Source organism: Penicillium angulare, assembly GCF_028827245.1.
Source record: "Penicillium angulare strain IBT 27051 chromosome Unknown utg000005l_segment0_segment0, whole genome shotgun sequence".
NCBI classification, from domain to species: Eukaryota; Fungi; Ascomycota; class Eurotiomycetes; order Eurotiales; family Aspergillaceae; genus Penicillium; species Penicillium angulare.
Genome location: NW_026623164.1, coordinates 3,414,650 through 3,434,897, shown reverse-complemented (window position 1 = coordinate 3,434,897; position 20,248 = coordinate 3,414,650). Strand labels below are relative to the sequence as shown.

At 49.5% G+C, this 20,248-nt stretch overlaps 7 protein-coding genes across 7 annotated transcripts; 5 read left to right on the top strand and 2 right to left on the bottom strand.

Annotated features, from left to right (window-relative positions):
- Window positions 1-304: 304 nt before the first annotated feature.
- On the bottom strand, window positions 305-2,209 carry N7478_008644 (putative LysM domain protein; the record flags this gene model as incomplete). The annotated part of the gene is made up of 1 exon (XM_056924858.1): window positions 305-2,209. The coding sequence occupies one exon, from the start codon at window positions 2,207-2,209 to the stop codon at window positions 305-307; it is 1,905 nt and encodes a 634-aa protein (XP_056777584.1).
- A 910-nt stretch (window positions 2,210-3,119) lies between these two features.
- N7478_008643 (protein-degrading AAA family ATPase MSP1) lies at window positions 3,120-4,506 on the bottom strand (the record flags this gene model as incomplete). Its single annotated transcript, XM_056924857.1, has 2 exons — window positions 3,120-4,340; window positions 4,432-4,506. The coding sequence occupies 2 exons, from the start codon at window positions 4,504-4,506 to the stop codon at window positions 3,120-3,122; spliced, it is 1,296 nt and encodes a 431-aa protein (XP_056777583.1).
- A 276-nt stretch (window positions 4,507-4,782) lies between these two features.
- On the top strand, window positions 4,783-6,492 carry N7478_008642 (putative chromosome segregation protein (Pcs1); the record flags this gene model as incomplete). The annotated part of the gene is made up of 3 exons (XM_056924856.1): window positions 4,783-5,719; window positions 5,780-6,205; window positions 6,263-6,492. 3 exons carry the CDS (start codon window positions 4,783-4,785, stop codon window positions 6,490-6,492), a joined length of 1,593 nt encoding a protein of 530 aa, XP_056777582.1.
- Window positions 6,493-6,979: 487 nt separating this feature from the next.
- N7478_008641 (mannose-ethanolamine phosphotransferase MCD4) lies at window positions 6,980-10,248 on the top strand (the record flags this gene model as incomplete). Its single annotated transcript, XM_056924855.1, has 4 exons — window positions 6,980-8,725; window positions 8,787-8,974; window positions 9,039-9,289; window positions 9,362-10,248. The coding sequence occupies 4 exons, from the start codon at window positions 6,980-6,982 to the stop codon at window positions 10,246-10,248; spliced, it is 3,072 nt and encodes a 1,023-aa protein (XP_056777581.1).
- A 2,554-nt stretch (window positions 10,249-12,802) lies between these two features.
- Window positions 12,803-16,445, top strand: farA (CeGAL family transcription factor; the record flags this gene model as incomplete). The annotated part of the gene is made up of 8 exons (XM_056924854.1): window positions 12,803-12,936; window positions 13,205-13,229; window positions 13,406-13,423; window positions 13,511-14,465; window positions 14,534-15,035; window positions 15,091-15,273; window positions 15,330-16,334; window positions 16,397-16,445. The coding sequence occupies 8 exons, from the start codon at window positions 12,803-12,805 to the stop codon at window positions 16,443-16,445; spliced, it is 2,871 nt and encodes a 956-aa protein (XP_056777580.1).
- Window positions 16,446-17,109: 664 nt separating this feature from the next.
- N7478_008639 (cystathionine beta-lyase STR3) lies at window positions 17,110-18,588 on the top strand (the record flags this gene model as incomplete). Its single annotated transcript, XM_056924853.1, has 3 exons — window positions 17,110-17,325; window positions 17,405-18,448; window positions 18,520-18,588. 3 exons carry the CDS (start codon window positions 17,110-17,112, stop codon window positions 18,586-18,588), a joined length of 1,329 nt encoding a protein of 442 aa, XP_056777579.1.
- Window positions 18,589-19,042: 454 nt separating this feature from the next.
- N7478_008638 (uncharacterized protein) lies at window positions 19,043-20,095 on the top strand (the record flags this gene model as incomplete). Its single annotated transcript, XM_056924852.1, has 2 exons — window positions 19,043-19,224; window positions 19,300-20,095. The coding sequence occupies 2 exons, from the start codon at window positions 19,043-19,045 to the stop codon at window positions 20,093-20,095; spliced, it is 978 nt and encodes a 325-aa protein (XP_056777578.1).
- Window positions 20,096-20,248: the final 153 nt, after the last annotated feature.

The following is a 20,248-nucleotide window of genomic DNA, read 5'->3' as shown; positions in this document are numbered from 1 at the left end:
ACAAAATGTGTATATGTAAATTACCATACTAGACTGTTCTGTATACTGAGCCAGAGTCAGAGATATATTCAACAATTCCCTAATCTAAGAACCAGGGCCACCAAGCAACTCAAACAAAGGGGGTAGTGAAAATGCAACAGCAGAGAGAGAAAACAAAAGATGAAACACCAAGCCGCTCATGAGGGAACAAGAGATTTGAAGAAGTAAAAAAGGTAAAGGGAAAGGAATGCAAAATCCGTGGACCATCCAAAGAGCCCACATACAAAGACATTTCTATTATGTACTTGCTGAAGCTTCAAGCGACTTAATCGTCCTTGAATCTCTCGCCAGATGTACCGGAACCAGAGCCCGATACAGTTGCACGAGACCTGCTCGTTGCGGAGGCAGAGGCCGTGGGACGAAAAGATGAGGAAGATGAGGACTTGACGGGGTCTGGTCTTCGTGATGTCCCAAGAACGCTGGGAGATCTTCGACCTTCAGAAGCATCATCTAACTCAATTAGATCACCCATGCCCCATAAGCCTGAACTGCGGCCTCGGCCGGATGCTGGTGGTGTGGGGGAGCCTTGCATGTCGCTGAATCCAGTTTTTGCACGAGTCGCTACCTTGCGCATCCATCCTTCTAGTGCCCCGCCGATGTTTTCTAGTCCTGTTGAGGCGTTCGATGTAACTGTAGTTTCGGAGCCGAAAGAAGGCCTGCGAAGATCTTCTGACGGTGCTGGTGGTGCTAGCTGAGGCATGTGCTGAGAGAAGAACTTGCTAAGTCCATCTAAGGCAGGCCCGGGCGCAGCTGAGGTGCGATCAAGTGTGCCTACGCCGGTTCCAGAAAGGTGAATGCTGCTGCGCTGACGACGATGTTGAGGACGAGTTGGGCGAGAAGCACCCGGTTTGAGTGACTCCCCTTCACGCGGTCGGGAGCGAGGAAGTATACTTTGTGACGAGTCATGTTGTGGGGAATCGGCCGGAGATCGGGCTCGGTCTTGTGGTGAGCAAAGAGACAGTGGCTCGGCACCAGTATAGGAAACGGATTTCCGACGCGTTCGTGGGAAAAATCCAAGAGCTCTTCGTGGAACACGTCCAATTTCGATGGCCGCTGGAAACCCGTCTATCTCAACCCAGGACTCATGTTTCCAGACCTTGCTGATATCTGGCTCAGCATGCGTAGTCGACGGTTGATCTTTTGATGATTCATCGGTAGAATTGGTCTTAGGAGCAATGCAGCTGCCAGTCCCATCTTCAAAACTCGGGGCTCGCAGATCTTCTTGTTTTGGACGATCCTCTTGTCGAACAGGTCGCCCCTTCACACTGCATGCATCAACTGGCAATAGTACTATATTTCGGCTTTGAATATTGTCGTTGGGCCAAAAGCCGTTCGCCTTCTTGAACACGGCAGCCTGGCAGCCATATTTAATCGTCACTCCTGTGATGCTATCTGTCGTTTGCACGCGATGAATGTATGCCAATGCCTCTTCATCATGGTCTGGATCAATTACTTGATCAGAGAAATCGCCCGAGTCGCGCTTTTTGTGACGAAAATTGCGACCAGCTATTAAATCCGAGTCTGCCAGCAGTAACGCTTCCCGTTTCTTCGCCTGTACTAGCGCCTGGCGCTCCTCCTGGGTCCCACTTCCAATTTCTGGGGAAGCGGGCGCCGACGGACCCCACGTCGAGAAATTTGACCTAGGGATGCTCCGTGTATATAAATCCGAACGTGACGGTTTCCTTCGCGAGTGTGCCTTTGTCGAATTGTCCGTGCCATCGCGTCCTGTATTACTTCCAAGAACAGACGACGCCAGATTCTGAAGTGACGACCATGGGGATTCTAAGAAGTCCGATGTGCCTCGTGCGGACTTGAACGATCCATTCCAACCAAGGGGTGAAGAGTCGTTGCGACTCCGTTGTGTGGACTCGGTGACACGGGAGGGATGTCTCATGGGTAGAGGCGATGGTCCGCGGGATGAAAGCGGCGAGGGAGTGACGCCGCGAGAACGAGCAGTTCCATCCGACAGAAGAGTTGTAGATAGACCGGAGGTGAAAAGTTGGGAATCCTGGGAGGTGTAATGGTTGTTTGTACTGGTCGTGCCATCTTCGCTATCCATCAAGGAAACCAGGCGGCGAGGGCGCGATCGGACCGCGGAGGTCGAGGTCGAGCTTGCGCCGAACGTGTTGGAGCCCATGGAAGCATTGGAAAGGCTATTTTGGGAACTCATTCCTGTCAGAAAGACACGAAGAGGTCCGCCTCCAAAAATGCGAGTTGAAAGCTCCCTTTGGAAGTGTTGGAGTTGCCAAGGCACTGCTTGCCATTAGTAGTCCCCTAGGAGAGACCCATTCGTCATCCGCCTGCCGTGTCGCATCCGTAGCCCTGGGGATTGGCCAGGTAGAACAAGAAGATTAAGTTAAACTTCGTGCAGGGATCGGATCTTTATACAGAGGATGCCTGGTCTAGAAAAGTGAGGGAGGTGGGGAGTGTGGAGTGAGGGAGTGGTGGCTCAATGATGCGATACGATAGGTAGGTAGAGGGAGGCGTGGCCGTTGTGACGATAACGACCCACAGCGGACAATCCCGACTTTGTAGAGAATAAAGTCCAAAGTCCAGGTATCAACAGCCGGTTTGAAGGTGGGGGATGGCTAGGTAGGGAGAAGGTCGAGAAACATGCCGGAGAAGAAGGAGTGGATTTTCGGGGCTGCTGAATTGATCGGCAGGGTGATTTCGCCGCTCACACTGGTCAGAGATACATGACGTTGCCCGTCTGATCCCACCATCCGACGGGTACCCGGGACTCACCGCAGTCCTTCGTTTCTATAAAGATATTGCATGAGTCCCCCCCAAATCAGTGTTACAGTGTGATTAGATTAATTCGATTAATAGCAAGATATGTATTATGTCGTAGCTCAAATCATGATCCAATTATTCTACAAAAAAATCCTCGGTTGAATTCTATACACGAACCGGCCCTGCCAGACAAGAACTGACACTCTAGGATGGAGTGGCCAGCAATAAAACAAAATCCCATAAATGTCCCGATAGATAACACCAAGCCATTCGCACTGCGTTCCGGATATATCAAGAGAAGAAATCACAGTCAATTAGACCATCTAAATGAATATTAAATCCTGCTATCATGGGTCAGGAGATTCGGCTCTCATCGCGCGGTCATCGCTCGAGGTCGTTTCAGATTCGGTGTACCAGTCCACCTTCTCCTCGACAATCTTTCCCTGGGCAACGGATGCGATGACAGTCTGTTGAGAAATTGGTTGAAATTCAACATCTTTGAAAAAGTTGCTCAATCGGACGGGATTCAACACCTCCTCGGTAGCCACCTGGTTCAGATCTTTACCCGTAGAGAGCATTGCCTCAATAGTCTCGTAAGGCGTCGTGGTGTTGACGGCTCTGACACATGCATCTTTGATATCGCTACCGGTCCAACCTTCTGTTCTCCAGATCAATGGTTTCCGGATCAATTCTGAGATAGACATCTTGACCAAATCTTCCTTCTCCTCTTGTAGATCTAGGTCCACCCAGTCGACATAGTCGTTCTTGAGGAGCTTCTTGAAAAGGATTGCACGGCCTCTTGCATCTGGAGGTCGCACCTCAATAGGCTTGCCTCCAAGTCGTCGGATAAAGGCCTTATCAATAGCGTCGCTACGATTTGTAGCACCAAAAACAACAATACGCTGGCGTCCCTCCGTTGAGCTTTCTGATTGGAGACCATCCCAATGTGTCATGAACTCTGCCTTCACCATTCCACTAGCTTCGTGGTCGCGTTCTGACCGTTTGGCGAGAAGAGCGTCGATTTCGTCGATGAAAATAATGCAGGGCTGAACCTTGCGCGCGAGAGTGAACACTGCCCGGACGAGCCTATTTGATTCACCATACCACTTATCGGTCAGAGTAGAGATGTTTAAGTTGATAAAAGAAGCCCCGCTTTCGGCCGCCAGTGCCTTAGCAATCATAGTCTTTCCACAACCCGGTGGTCCTTCTAGAATGACGCCAGATGGTGCGCTTCGCAGAGTATCGGGGTTCGCGGCGAACAATTTCGGATACATCAACGGCCAAATCACTGATTGCTTGAGATCCTTGATAATATCGTCCAGGCCCGCAATATCATCCCATCGAACGGGAATATCCTTCGGATCGACGAGCTCTGTCGCAATCGCTTGTTCATATTGGTTGAGTACAAGTTCGGGTCGGGGTGAGCCATCCTTTGATGCCTTCGAGCCATATATTTTGCGCAAAACTGCAGCTGACTTCTGTCGTTGCTCCTCTTGTTTTTGGTTCTCTGGGTCCGGCGGTGTAAGGTGGTTCAGGACTAATTTGACGCCACCGTATGCAACCATACTCTGAAACTATTAGATTCCGATTCTCTTTTTGATGTCTCAAAAATGTCGTGATAGCCTGAGAAGGCCATGGAGCTGATAATCGGGCACTCACCGTAACTATCATCATTCCGATTTCCTGGACGAAACGCACCCAGGGGAGACCGCCTCGATCGCCTTGCGGGGCCATCATGGGACAGTTTTAGATACGCAGGTATCTGAAGTGAGATGTATGATTAGAAGAAGAAAAACGAGTAGAGGCCACCCGTCACCGAGTACGGAGAGGAAACAAGTTCCCCGAGATGCCCGAGATGAATCGGGCTGTGGCGCGGGCGATCTGTGGCTCGGAATGTCACATGCTCATAGGCGGAGTTGTTGTTGGCCGTCGCGGGCGCGTACCACTTTATCTTGTCGACAGCAATTTATTTATATACCACAACCAAAAAGCCCCTCCAATTGCACCGCGATGCCCAAACGAAAAGCTCCCACCAGAATATCTGGTCTTACAGGCTCAGATGATGAAGACATTATGCAGTTGGCCGGAAATGACAGCGCTCCCCCTCAAGAACCGCGCGACGAACCTGCCGCCAAGAAACGACGAGGCCGACCGCGTACCTCGAATGATGACGCGCCCGAGTCTAAACCAACAGCCCAAGACAAGAAAAGGGAGTCATCTACCGCAGCTCAGCCTGCTCCTACAGCCACTCAAAGGGGTACTCGGCGTGGACGACCTCGGGGCGACAGCCGCACCTCTGAATCCGGGGAAACAAAAGCTCGGGCAGGAACAACAACTCAAGAGCAACAGGATGAGGAAGCCTACAACCAAGAAAATGAAGATCCGCTGGCACATACCGAATCCAAAACCACTAGTGCTACCAAAGCCGCCAAGCCTGCACCGGTTCGTCGCAGAGGCCGTGCGCCCAGCGTCGCAAAGCAAGTAGTAACAGATGGCGAGTTTGAATATACACCTAAAGGCTCTAGGCAAGATCATGCCCAGAAACAATCATTGGCAGAGCCGGAAGCTAGCCCGCGCCCACGCGCAGCCCAACGGCGGAACGCTGCTCAAACGGGTGATTCGGCGAACGATGAGCCCACAGCAGATGTTGTAGACGAGTCTATACTTGCTGAAGAAGCCTCCAGTACCCACTACGTGCCTTCTTCTGCAGTGAAGAATGCGCGGGCCCGCCTATCCTCAATGCGGAATACACAGGATCTCTCTCGTAAACGCAAGTCGAATGATGGTGAGCAAAGTGCTGATCCGGAGTTGAGGCGTAGAATTGGTGATATCACCAAAAAGCACGATGCCCTGGAATCCAAGTATCGCAATCTCCGCGAAATCGGAATTGTAGAGGCCAACTCAAATATGGATAAATTACGCAAGCAATGTGAAACTGTCTCTACTGGTATGTGTTCCAATGGTATGTTCTCGTACTTTTTGTGTTTTTGGTCTAATGTCGATATAGCTTCAAACGACCTGGTCGTTGCTCTCAGATCTGAGCTAGAAGCCCAGAAAACTCTCGGCCAGCAGAGTCGTGGTCTTCAAAAGCAATTGAAGGACAAGGATGCTGAGATAGCTCGTCTTCGGACAGAGGCAGATGAGGCACGTTCTCAAATGGCCGCCACTCAAACTGAGGTGAAGGCTTTACAAACTAAGCTTGCTGCTGCACGCAATACTGCCGCAAGTCTAGAGAACACTGTTAAGGTCCCCGGTAGTGCTATGAAGGGAGGTCCTGCGAATCGCGCTGTAGCAGCCGAAGCTGCGCAAGCAGCACAGATGGCCCAGCTAAAGGAGGATCTTTATAGCGACTTGACCGGCTTGATCATCCGAGATGTTAAAGCTCGAGAGGCGGATCATCTATACGATTGTATTCAGACGGGAGTCAACGGAAGTAAGTCGCTTGTAACCGGACCATTACAAATTTGTTTTAAGCTAATTATGCTCCAAGCATTACATTTCAAGTTGGCTATCCCTAAAGTCTCTAGTGCGGAGTATGAGAAGGCGGTCTTTGAGTACTTACCCCTGTTGGATGCCAATCGCGACCGCGAGCTGGTGGACATTCTACCAGACTTCTTGATCGACCACATTACTTTCGAGCGTGACCAGGCGCCAAAATTTTATACCCGGGTGATTGATGCCCTGATGAAACGCCGCAACAGTACAGCTCATCGATCATAGTCCATTTTACAGTTATATAAGCATTGGGTTGCAGTGTGGAGTTCTTGAGCGATTAATCATTGATGAAATTGATCTCAAAGAGAGATTCTTCAAATATGAGACATGTGTACATATGTATTTCTAAATACCAGTGTAATAAGTCTATGATTCGTCTATTTATTTCATCAAGGTTCTATACTCCTGTAGATCATTGTTGTGAGCCGGTAGATCCTACACTGTAAGGAGCAAGTATATACAATCCGCCGTGTACAATTGCCGCTCTGTGATTGGTGCTTCACCGCCCGTCCTCCAAGGTTGTTCATCCAAAGAAGTTCGCTGTTCAGTTGCTGTCCATGTCCGATATGACCTCCTTTTTGTAATTCACCTTTTGTTTTTGCCCTTCTCCCTTTTGATACCCTTCTCCTTCTTTTCTTCTCAGGGGCCACAATTACACTCTTTCGTCTTCTAAGCCTGGTGTCCGCTCTCCTGTGAGATAAGTGGATAGATCATGGCGCGTCTAGGCCGCGTGGGCTTCCTCGCCCTGGCGGTGGTATTTCACCTCATTTATACATACTCAATTTTTGATATTTACTTCGTCAGTCCGATCGTGAGTGGTATGCGATCATATGGTGTCGATCGAGCACCCGGTACCACTGCTCCAGCCCAACGTTTGTTCCTCTTCGTTGCCGATGGCCTTCGCGCCGACAAGGCCTTCCAGGCTTTCCCGGATCCCTCCCCCGAGAACCCAGCAGAACAAAGCGACGAGTTGATCCGGTTGGCTCCGTTCATCCGCTCCAAGGTCCTCTCCGAAGGGACCTTCGGTGTCTCCCATACACGTGTTCCCACCGAGTCTCGACCGGGCCATGTTGCCCTAATTGCAGGCCTATACGAGGATGTTTCAGCAGTTACGACGGGATGGAAGCTGAATCCGGTCAATTTCGATAGCGTGTTCAATCAGAGTCGACACACATGGAGTTGGGGTAGTCCCGATATCTTGTTAATGTTTAGGGACGGTGCGGATCCTGGCCGAGTTGATGCGGATACATACGGGGAAGAGATGGAGGATTTCAGTAAAGATGCCCCACACTTGGATACATGGGTCTTTGACAAAGTGCATGAGCTTTTTGAGTCTGCCAAGAGTGATCCGGAGCTAGATCGGAAATTGCGCGAGGACAAGTTGGTTTTCTTCCTTCATCTGCTTGGACTGGATACCACTGGACATGCGCACAGACCTTACTCTAAAGAATACTTGAACAACATCAAGGTTGTCGATCGTGGTGTCCAGGCGGTTACAAAGCTGGTAGAGGATTTTTATGCAGACGACAAGACTGCTTTCGTCTTCACGGCCGACCATGGAATGAACGACTTGGGAAGCCACGGCGACGGACACCCCGATAACACACGGACGCCTCTTGTTGCATGGGGCTCTGGTGTTGCAAAGCCACTACCCAATACTCCTGGTGCTCCCACCGGCCACGAGGATGGATTTTCGTCGGATTGGGGATTCGACAAGGTCCGACGACACGATGTAGAACAGGCCGATGTGGCCGCTCTCATGGCCTACCTCGTCGGGTTGGATTATCCTGTCAATTCTGTTGGTCAATTGCCATTGAATTATCTTGATGGCAGTCCTAAGGAGAAGGCGCTGGCCGCTCTTGCCAACACACGGGGCGTGCTTGAGATGTACCACGTTAAGGAAGAGCAGAAGAGAGCAGCCATGATCCGCTATGTTCCCTTTGAACCTCTGTCCGGTGATGGTGAGACTTCAATTGAAGGTCGCTTTGCGAACTTGGAAGCTCTGATTTCCAATGGGGAATATGAGGAATCAATTCGTCTCTCTTCCGAATTGCTACTTGCTGGTCTCGAGGGCCTGCGTTATTTGCAGACCTACGATTGGTTGTTCCTAAGAACCATTGTTACTCTAGGGTATCTTGGTTGGATCGCCTACTCCTTGACCACTGTGATTGACTTGCATGTCTTGCATGGAACGTCTGACTCTCATCGCACAACAGCCAGTATCTCATTCTTTTCGTCTGTCTTGGTGGCTCTGTTTTCTGTGTTCCTTTATCAGAGCTCTTCATGGCGCTACTACTTCTATGGATTTTTCCCTGTTTATTTCTGGGAAGAGGTCTTCGCTCGCAGAAAGGCTCTCATCGCTGGCCGCCAGATTGTTCTAGGACACGTCCGCTCTTTCAAAGGGTATTTGAGTTTTGGACTGCAGCTGGTAGCCTTTGTTGGTGTTCTAGAAGCACTCGTATGTATTCCCCCCTGGGAGAAAATGTATCTAGAAAACAAGATCTCTAACCTAAGAACAGGTTCAAGCTTATTACCGCCGAGAGATTTTGACCATCTGCTTTGGATTGGGTGCTCTGTGGCCCGTTGTCTATGGCTTTGGGTTTATCCGCTCCCATGTGTTCTTGGTCGCAACATGGGCACTTGGCTGCGCTCTCATGGGTCTTTTTACTCTTCTCTCTGTCATCAAAATCGAGGACGTTGATACTATGTGAGTATTCTTTGCATCCCTTGCATTTTGAGGGTTCTTTCCGTGGCTAATACTTTTTCTCTAGTACCTATGGAGGTCTTCTGATGTTTTTCACTGGCCTTCTTTACTTGATGTTCGAGGATTCCATCCTTGGCAAAAGCAGCTCTGCGCCTAAGACCGCAGGGGCAGTCAGTACCCTTGGATCACGTATCATTATGGGCGTCCAAGTTGGCTTGGTTCTTCTTGCCCTGATTGTTACCAGATCTAGCATTTCCTTCCTTCACGCTCGCCAGGGCCTGCCTCTTGGCAACCAAGTCGTCGGTTGGGGTGTACTTGGTAAGCTGGATCCCTTGCTCTCTCTTTTATTATAGACGCTTGTTGTTCTAGGCAGTACTAATTGCAATATAGTATTGTCGGTAATCTTACCTTTCTTCCATCGGCTGTATCCTAACAGCCACTATCTGCACCGTCTCATGGTTATCTTCTTGACATTCTCCCCCACATTCATCATCCTCACTATTTCGTGGGAAGGCTTGTTTTACTTTGTGTTCTGCTTAACCCTGCTTACATGGGTTCGCCTTGAGCACGCCATTTACGTCCATTCGGGATCCAAGGAGGTCAAATCGACCGGGCCAAGCAACGGATTGGTGGCCACATCCGATTCTGCGCCAACTGGATCCGCGACTGTTGATGGTCAGACATACCAGTATCGTGCGCTCACCGTCTCCGATGCCCGTGTGGCACTGTTTTTCCTCTTCCTGCTACAGTCAGCGTTCTTCAGCACAGGAAATGTAGCTTCCATCTCTACGTTCTCTTTGAACAGCGTTCGCCGTCTTATTCCTGTGTTCGCACCCTTCAGTCAAGCGGCTCTCCTCATCTTCCAAATTCTTGTCCCCTTCGCCATCATCAGTGCGAACCTGGGTATTCTCAACCGCCGATTGCAGGTTGGACCCAGCGCCCTGTTCATGGTTGTCATGTCTATTTCAGACGTGATGACCCTGAACTTCTTCTACCAGGTCCGTGACGAGGGCTCCTGGTTAGATATCGGCATGACAATCACCCATTACTGTATCGGCAGCGTTCTTTGCATCTTCGTTGCAGGCCTCGAGTTCGTCAGCGAGCAGTTTGTCAGCGGTGTGGACTTTGGTCCCATTGGTCCCATTGCCACGCCCCTGGTTGCAGTGGCGGAGGCTGTCAGCAAATCTGCTGAATGTGGGCATGAACCCAAAGCGCGGCCCCCTAATCCCAACCCCAAGCCTAAGGGCAAGGGTAAAAAGGCCCGTAAGGGTCAGTAATATGTGATACTGACCTAAAACTTATGTATTTTACCTCTCGGTCTCCTTTTTATGAGACCAACTTGTTAATATAAACATGGAATGACAAGATCAATTTGAAAACAGCCCCTCTATATTACATTAAATGTTTCAATGTGATATCAGTCACACCTCAAGCCATATGTACCAATTTTCTTGTCGTCAGGGAACGAAACACGTCAGCAAAATAACGCAAAGAGACCTGACTTGATTACCCCCTACATACTACACAGTACACAATCAATCGCATCGGAAACTACATCGCCCCGACGTGGATCCCCTTCAACACATCACTCCCAAATAGGCTTAAGTGGATAATCTAGGCACACATCCAGGGCACCAACGACGACGATCGATCTAGCCAGCGAACGGACCACCATACTAAGAAACATCAGGCCCCAGATAAAAGCAAAAAAACGGACAAAAAAACGGACAAAATGAGCGGTGCCTGGCAGTCAGGATCCGCGTGTCAGTCCTTTAATGTATAGACCACAGCCTCAAATTAAACCCACCTGCAGGTACTCCACTATGATTGGTCCAAGCTTACCCCATTTGCGAGTTGCCGAGGCATCACAAGCCCGTGGCTGCGCACAGGACAGATGCGGTAGTAACACACCGTTAAGCTGGGAGTCTTTTGACTTCATTCTTTTTCGTGAAGGAACTCGTGGCGGCGGATTAGATCCCCGCAATTGTCATCATGAGCCCCGGGGTTTTCTGGGATTTCCAATAGATTGATTGATCCCCGCAATGAGGGTGAAACCCAAAGACAGTTGTGGGTCGGCTTCTCGCGGGAGACAAAGTACATAGAATGGTAATCATATGCTTAGATATACCTATTTTTATTTATAATATAACGGTCAAGCGGGCAGAACTGAAATAATCCTCCAAGGTTCTCAGTGGTGTGTTCTTAGTGGTGTAAATTAGTTCCATGCAGGTAAACATAATGAGACAAGCGCACGAGGCCAAGCAGTGAGTGGTATTCCGGTACATAGTAGGCCGCTATCTTCATCTGCATAAGCTGCTGATCTATATGTACGAGGGTACTAGGACCTACCAGCGTCGTGACACCGCATATCTCCGCCTACATTCCAGACAGTACCCGTGGACGCCTCAATGACCTGTATGCCGATCTTGGATACCAAATCCCCGAGGATCCATAGGGCGTTTTCGTTCAGATCTCTTTATGTTCCACCTACGTACGTACAATACAGCCTATACTTCTATCTATGCTATCCCATCCGCGTCTTCCCGCGTGGCGGTAAGAGTCATGCACCAACCCCAAGCCCAAAACTACCGGGGAGAACGGTAGGATGTGCTCAGATCACTTCTGAGTCGAGCTTTTAATTCCGGGGTCGGCTGCCATGACCATGATCACGCCACGTCTTGAGATGAACCGACACCTGGGGTAGAAGGATCCTCAATTATCGTATAGAACACGGGGTATTTCCAGTGTCGAGAACCTAGAACAATGTACCCTGTAACTCCGAAGCCATACAACCCTAGACAAACCATCGGTGCCACTCTCCACACGAGGCTCAGTGGGTACTTCCAATGTGTATTTCCACCTATTTCCACGGCACCAGCAGTAAGTGGAGCTTAATGCTCTAAATAGGGTATCTCGGCCTAGCGTACCTCGTCCTCATCCATGGGATGTCTTACCGATTCTGCTCTATTCCTTGTTCTAGTAGAACCAGTGTGATCACTGATTTTCATATCGGATCCTCTTCGGCGTTTCTAATTATCCCAGTATCTTGGGTTGCCCCTCTCCCCTCTCCCCTTTCCTTCTTTCTCCCTTTTTCCTCTCCGTCGATCCCCTCAATTTGAAGTCTCCCGAGCGGGTCGGATTCCCGGTGTGTGTGCGCCCGGGTCTAACGCTCCCCGGAATTACAGTAGATTACTTATTTCATGGGAGGGTGTAGGGATGTGTCCTTGGGACGGGCAATTGAGGGACAAAGGTTAGGCTTATAGTTTGAGTTTGGAGCGACGGTTTTTTTGTCGTCTGGTTTCTAGATGGCGCATTTTTTGGAGATGGGTCTCGCTAGTGAACCAGGCTCATCTTTGGCTTTTTAATATAGTATTAGGTTTCTGTTAGTGGGATATTGATGGGGACCTGGTATGAACGGGTTCGTTGGTTGACACTGGCAGTATACAGTAATATTGAACATGTGTGTCTAGTTGGCAAGATATGTATAGAAGAGATCCAGTAGAAGAGAACAATAAGAACAATAAGAATTTTATAATATACCAAGCACCGTTTGTACATGAAGAAATGGAGCAAGTCAAGTAGTAAGTAACCAGTCAGGGTGAAGCTGATTTGCATGGTCCCAGTCCCCCACACAAAGTGACCTCAGACCAACTTTCCCTTTATTGCCACTCATCTTCTTATGTTCCTCCCCTTTCCGGTTTCCCCATGCCTATATCGCCTAGAATTCGCTGTTGACCCTTGGGATTTACAACCTCCCTTCCTCTACGACCTCCTCCCCTTTCCTCCTGTGTGCACCCAGAAACCCCTTCTCCGCATGGAGAATTCGCGATAATGAGCACTATTATCGAATCCCAGTCCGGACCCGGCAACCCAGGCAGCCCTGCCCCAAGCGCTACAGGCTCAACAGGAACCTCCGGCATTACAGTGCCCAATGGCCCCGGTGGTCAACCGCTCAGTTTTAGAAGGTGAGCATCCAGCTCTGGATACTGAACCCGTCAAGTTCTTCGATCTTCTTGTGCATGGTGGATTCAAAGGGAGATTGCGTGGTTATCGCGGGGTTTTACAAGTCGCGAGGAAATAAAGGATGGATGGAATGAGAGTGGTCTTGTGGTCTCCAACAGGGTTTTTTGCCAACTTCCCCTCAGATTCACCATGCGCAAGATGGAAAACAACTTGAAAGAAGGAAAAAAGTGAAGAAGTTTAGATTGCTGATTTGTTTTATCTAATCTATAGACAACGTGCATCACGCGCGTGCGAGGTACGTTTTAATTCGGTTTTTCGTTCGCTGCGACGCGATTGCTGAGGAGAGCCGAGGCTGTTGTGTGCCTCGGTCCCCTCCTTATCGCAACTGCATCTGGAGATGATATAGGCCCCTCCCCCCCAAATGGAACATTGAACAACCATAACTAACCATGACATTGTTGATGCAATTAGACATGCCATGCTCGCAAAGTAAGTTCAATCTGCCTTGGAATAAATATTCATTTTTTGATATTTTGAATATTTTCGCCCGCATCACCAATTCTTCCCCGGTCGCAGGATTTCCCCGCGTTAACCTTCATTCCCTTCAACCAGGTTCGTTGCGATGCCGCAAGCCTAGGAGTCCCTTGCACCAACTGTGTCGCCTTCTCAATTGAATGCAAGATTCCAACACCAAAACGAAAAAAGACCTCCAAATCTAAAGACGACACCCGCTACGACAGCCCACCTCGAACCGCCTCCTCGCTAGTCGACGCAGCGGTCGCTCATTTCCAGCCCTCCAGCAATGAGGATTCAGGCGACAATGGACAAGATGACCAGCGAGAACCATCTCCCGATTCAGACCAGAAAGATGATGCATTCGGATACCGCAAGAACAAGATGGCTTCGGACGGAATGCCCATGACCGCCTTTTCCCAAGCGGAGGCAGCCCAGCAGGCTTCGACTGATAACGCATATGCCCAGTTCATGAAGCCCAAGTTTGCACGGGCGCCTATCAAGGAAGCCGGTCGCGTCGCTTATCTTGGAGAATCCTCGAACCTATCATTACTTGTTCAAGATCGTCACGGAACCACAGACGTTGTGCATTACCCACTCCCACCGAATATCAGAGGATCGCGCGCTCGGTTGACGGACCTGGATAACTTGGAGATTGAAATACTACATCAACGTGGAGCGTTCTTGCTGCCTCCGAAGCCACTATGTGATGAGTTGGTTGAGGCGTATTTCAAATGGGTGGCGCCGGTCGTCCCGATTATCAACAAGAGCCGTTTCATGCGTCATTATCGTGATCCCAAAAATCCGCCTTCGCTACTTTTGCTGCAGGCTATCCTGTTGGCAGGGTCAAGGGTCTGCACAAATCCTCAACTGATGGATGCAAACGGCTCAACAACTCCGGCTGCAATGACTTTCTATAAGCGTGCTAAGGCTTTGTACGATGCCAATTATGAGGATGACCGCGTGACCATCGTTCAGGCTTTGGTACTACTGGGATGGTATTGGGAAGGACCTGAAGGTAAGATTTATATTGATGGAACCTTCTTTTCATCCTATCATTTTCGAATATATGCTAACAGACTTTAGATGTGACGAAGAACGTGTTCTACTGGACTCGGGTCGCCATTGTTGTGGCCCAAGGCTCGGGAATGCATCGCAGCGTGGAAACTTCGCAACTCAGCAAGCCTGATAAAAGACTTTGGAAGAGGATTTGGTGGACGCTGTTCACTCGTGATCGATCAGTCGCTGTTGCTATGGGACGACCTATCGGGATTAACACAGATGATTCCGATGTCGAGATGGTAACTGAGGACGACTTCATTGAAGATGAACTCGATGTTGTAGCCGAGTATCCACCAGAGCCAGTGCATGTACAGTTTTTCCTGCAATACGTCAAGCTGTGTGAGATTATGGGTCTGGTACTTTCCCAGCAATACTCCGTTGCATCCAAGTCACGGCGCATGAACGCGATGGATCTTACCCACTCCGACATGGCGCTGGCCGATTGGTTGCAAAATTGCCCTAAGGAGGTTTGCTGGCAACGATCCAACCATCATTTCTGGGCGGCCCTCCTTCATTCGAATTACTAGTAAGCGATCCTCAGATTAACCCTCCCCTTTGGATGATGACTGACCCCTATAAAGCACGACGTTGTGTCTTTTACATAGAGCCCATATGCCTCCAGCTTCCTCTGCGCCTAATAGCTACAGAGTGGAAGAAATGGCATACCCATCGCGTACAATTGCATTCCAGGCTGCAGGAATGATGACTTCTATCATCGAAAACCTGCATAACCATGGAGAGCTTCGTTATACGCCAGCGTTCCTGTATGTTTACCATTCAATTATACCTTCGATCTGATACTAACTTCACATATCTACAGTGTCTACAGTTTGTTCTCAGCCCTGATTATGCACGTATACCAAATGCGTTCATCCGTCCCCTCAATTGTGGCAACCTGTCAGGAACGGATCAACGTTTGCATGAGTGCATTGAAGAGTGTCTCTAAGGTGTGGTTGGTAGCGAAGATGGTGAACACGCTATTCGAGTCTATTCTCGGCAACAAAATCCTCGAGGAGCGACTTCAGAAGGCCGCGGGTAGGAGGCATCAACGGCGGCCCCCACATGACAATCCGAACACGGCTGCAAATACGAAACGGCCGGAGCCTCCCAAACGAAAGTTTGATGATATGGATCTAGGCTTGCCTAACGGTGGACCTACTCCCCCTGTCTCATACGAACGCTCACGCCCTCAGACTCCCGCTGTAACACCCTCTCGAGAATTGAATCAGCCACCGCTTGGTCATACATCGCCTAACGCGCACCGTGGCCCCGCGGATCCTATCACTGGAACCGGAAATTCTCGAAGCAATACTCGACCGACCACACCCTTCAACGCTCAATTCTCTCTCCCTGCCACTCCACCTGACTTCTTCCTTGTTACTCGTAACTCGCCAAATCTTTCTCCATCTCTTTGGGAGAACTTCCAGCCCGATCAACTTTTCCCCGATGGTACTGGCATTTTCCCCGAATTGACCTCTCCGCCTCCAGCCACTATGGATCCCCAACTGCAAGTTCCTAACGGTATTCCCTCGCAAAACATGGGCCAGCGGCCCATGATGGGCAACCCGCAGCAACCAGCTGTCCCAGGACGCAGTATGTCCATGTCACAAGGCAGTCCACAGATGATGCCGGGGGTTCCTGGTGCCATGGGAATGCAGCCTGGTCAACAACAGATGTTCGGTATGGAAGGTCAGACATGGCCGATGCCGGGCATGGATGCGACTATGAATGGACCGGCGCTGGACGCTGGTAGCCAGGACGACACCTGGAGCAACAGCTCCCGCAGTGGACCAACTGCACCCACGACATTGAATGTAGAAGACTGGTATGCTTTCGTCCTCCCCTTATATTCTTCCTTTCACCATAAAACTAACATTTTTACTCCAGGTTTCAATTCTTTGGTATCAATGGTGGTTTCGGCGATTTGGCAGCATAAGCCTGTTCCTGGCTTGGTCAGTTACATGCTCATATGCTCCATTTCTTATTTTAATGTAATCCACAATGTGGTGTATATTGGTTCTTTTTTCTGTTTGCTATTGTTTCTGCTAGTCTACCCTACCGGCTATTTAAAATGGAATGTGTGGGATTTGGTGGGATTTCTTGGGCGTTTTCCTGGAGTGGTTGTTTCGGAGCCACGGATGATTGAAGATGTTCCAGGAAGAGAATATCTATGCTTTCCTATTGCTCTATGAAAAAACTTGTATTCAAATTCAAGAGATATGTACAGAATTCAAACAGCATAACAGCATAACAACGGTATACAAAATGTCTTCGACTGCCGAGTGCAAACCCTGGACGGTTTAACCTATTTGGGCTTAGTCGATGACGGAATCGCCATTCTCTCACACGGACCAATTAGAATGCTCCGAGAGCGGAGTCATCGCGCCTTGCAATGAGTTGTCCGGGGGAAATTGAATGAGCAATCGACATTTTTCTATTTCTATCATCTATTTCTCCCTGTGCATACTCGTGATACCTTCTTGTTTGTTTGGAAATTTCTGAAAATCAGCTGGGAAACCTCAATCGATCCCATCTTTCACCTTCTACCCCTCCAATTACTCACCCACTCTATCTCGCTGCCCCGCCCTGCCGCAAAAGCGATGTCGGCTTCAGGATCCGGTGCACCAAACAACAATTCGGGGGAATCGAGCTCCTCGAAGAAGCCATTCCCCTCGGTTGACCTTCAGGGCAATGACCTTCCTCCGTCCCCAGCTCCGTCCAGCCCGCACGCAGGTCGTCGGTATAACATGGCCACTGAGCTAGTCTACACCGAGGGCAGTGATCAATACAATGCTAGCAGTGTGCCAATTTACCAGGTATGTGCATTCTACTAAAATATACATTCAATGTCAGTTTAGAAGCTTTGGATTTACTAATTGCCCTTTTTTATCTTAGAGTGCTACCTTCAAGCAAACATCCGGCGCTGGTGGTGGAGAGTATGACTACACTCGCTCCGGTAACCCAACTCGCACCCACCTTGAACGACACCTCGCCAAAATCATGTCTGCCCAGCGGGCTCTCGTTGTGTCTTCTGGCATGGCAGCCCTGGACGTGATCACCCGCCTCCTGCGACCCGGCGACGAAGTCGTCACCGGTGACGATTTATACGGTGGCTCACACCGCCTGTTGAAGTTTCTCTCAACAAACGGCGGCATCATCGTGCACCACGTCGATACTACACGGCCAGAGAAGGTGGTGGAAATCCTCAGCAAGAAGACCGCCATGGTCCTCCTCGAGACCCCCACCAACCCCCTCATCAAGATCGTCGACATCGGCAAAATTGCTGCCGCCGCCCACGAGGCTAACCCTAGCTGTCTGGTTGTTGTAGACAACACCATGATGTCCCCATTACTGCTTAACCCTCTTGAGCTAGGCGCCGACGTCGTCTACGAGAGTGGCACAAAGTACCTATCTGGTCACCACGATTTGATGGCTGGTGTCATTGCCTGCAACGATCTGACCCTCGGTGAGCGCCTGTACTTCCCCATCAACACATCTGGATGTGGTCTTTCACCCTTCGACTCCTGGCTCTTGATGCGAGGTGTCAAGACCCTGAAGGTCCGCATGGACCAGCAGCAAAGCAATGCCCAGCGGATCGCAGAGTTCCTCGAGTCTCATGGATTCAAGGTGCGATACCCCGGTCTGCGCTCGCACCCTCAGTACGAGCTCCACAACTCGATGGCGCGCGGTGCGGGCGCCGTGCTCTCCTTCGAGACAGGTGATGTAAATATCAGTGAACGCATTGTGGAAAGCGCGAAGATCTTCGCTATCAGTGTTAGCTTTGGCTGTGTCAACTCATTGATTAGTATGCCTTGCCGGATGAGCCATGCTAGCATTGACGCGAAAACGCGAGCGGAGCGCGATTTCCCAGAGGACCTGATCCGACTGTGTATTGGAATTGAAGATGTGGATGACCTCATTGATGATTTGCGCCGTGCGGTATGTATTTCTTGTTCGCGCTCTGAATGGCTAAAGATAAAACCCTCAACTAACCAATTTATTTGCCACAGCTCGTCCAAGCCGGAGCCGTAAACATGTCACTGGATGGATTCTCGGCCTCAAATGCAGGCTCTGCGTAGATTAAATGATTGGAAGGACATTTTTTTCTCATTTTCTCATCATGTCAATTTCTCATTTTTCAGTGACTATGGCGTTATCTCATGGGGTGAATCTTGAATGTTATATAAAATGATGGTCATTAACAGGCGTTTATCGTTTATCCGGCATTTCTTACTGGTAATCCGGCATCGGAGAACCCGGCACCGGTTCGCGCCCGGTCCTTTCTCGTCCGAAGTGAGCATCACTTCTTCCCCGTAAAAAAAAGCGATAGCTTTGTAATTACTTCCCCTTCATTTGATTCTTCATCATCTGGGGTTAATTTGTTTATTTTCCGATCACTTTATCGATCACTTCTGTCTTACTTCACTCCTAAGCCAATGAAACAACAACCCCAGTGAAACCTGATTTTCAAAGCTTCGGGATTTCCGCTCGAGTATGACTCGCGATGCTCCAGTCGCGCAACATAATCTCAACATGACCACGGTCTCAGAACACCCAGTCGCTCGCTCAACAATCTCAGCAGCATCCACAATGAAGTCCCAAAAGGCTGCGCCAACATGGAACTCGAAAGATCTCGGACTCCGACTCGGTGTCGATGTCGCCAGTGCAGCAACAGCCGGCGCTCTAACATGTCCGTTGATTACAATTATTGATCGGTAAGAACAGGATCTATCTCACAATTATCTCTTCACAAGTAATCGCATTAAACTAATAAATACTTTCCTATCTAGTGCAATTATCGAAAAGGCATCAAAAGGCTTTCCAATCGCCCAAACCATCACCAGCTGTCTTCGATCAATGGTAACAAAACCATCCGGTTTTTTCCTGGGCACGCCATTCCTCCTCATCTACACCTTATACAGCACAACATACCTAACAGCCAATGCAATCGACACCCTCTCTTCAACACTACGGAATCAACCCTTCTCCACCGTAACAGCGGGCCCATTAAAATTCCTCTCCACTACAATCGTGAACATGGCCATATGCGTATACAAAGATGCACGATTCGCAAAACTCTTCGGCGCAAACCCACCCCCAGCACCGAACAACGGCACATCAACAGCTCAATCACAAACACAAAGTGCCCGATCTATAAGCTGCCATCCCACAGCCAGCGCGACAGGACCCAAAATCCCCAAAGTCTCCTACGGCCTCTTCTGTCTCCGCGACAGCATTACCATCTTCGCCTCGTTCAACGTCCCCTCGCTCATCGCACCCTCAATACCAGACTTCATCGCCGAAACACCCCGTATGAAGAGTACTATTGCGCAATTCTCTTGTCCCGCTCTTATGCAGTTTTTCAGCACACCTATGCATCTGCTCGGTCTGGACCTGTATAACAGACAGCCAGCTGGCGGGTTACCATGGAGTGATCGGGTCGCGCGCATTCGAAGAGATTACATTTCTAGTTCGTTTGCGCGGATGGGAAAGATTGTACCTGCGTATGGTGTTGGTGGTGTTGTTAATGTGAGGATGAGAGCGGCGCTGATGACGAAGTTGGAGAAGAATGGGATTATGAACTGATGATTCTTCTTCTTGTTTTGATTGATTGATTGATGAGACTCTCCACTCTAGATTTCTATTTTGAGCTTGGGTTTGATTCTGGAGTTTAGAAGGCGGATTCAAGCCAGTTCTTGTATTTTCTTCCTCTTCCCCTTCTTCCTTGTCTTTATTATT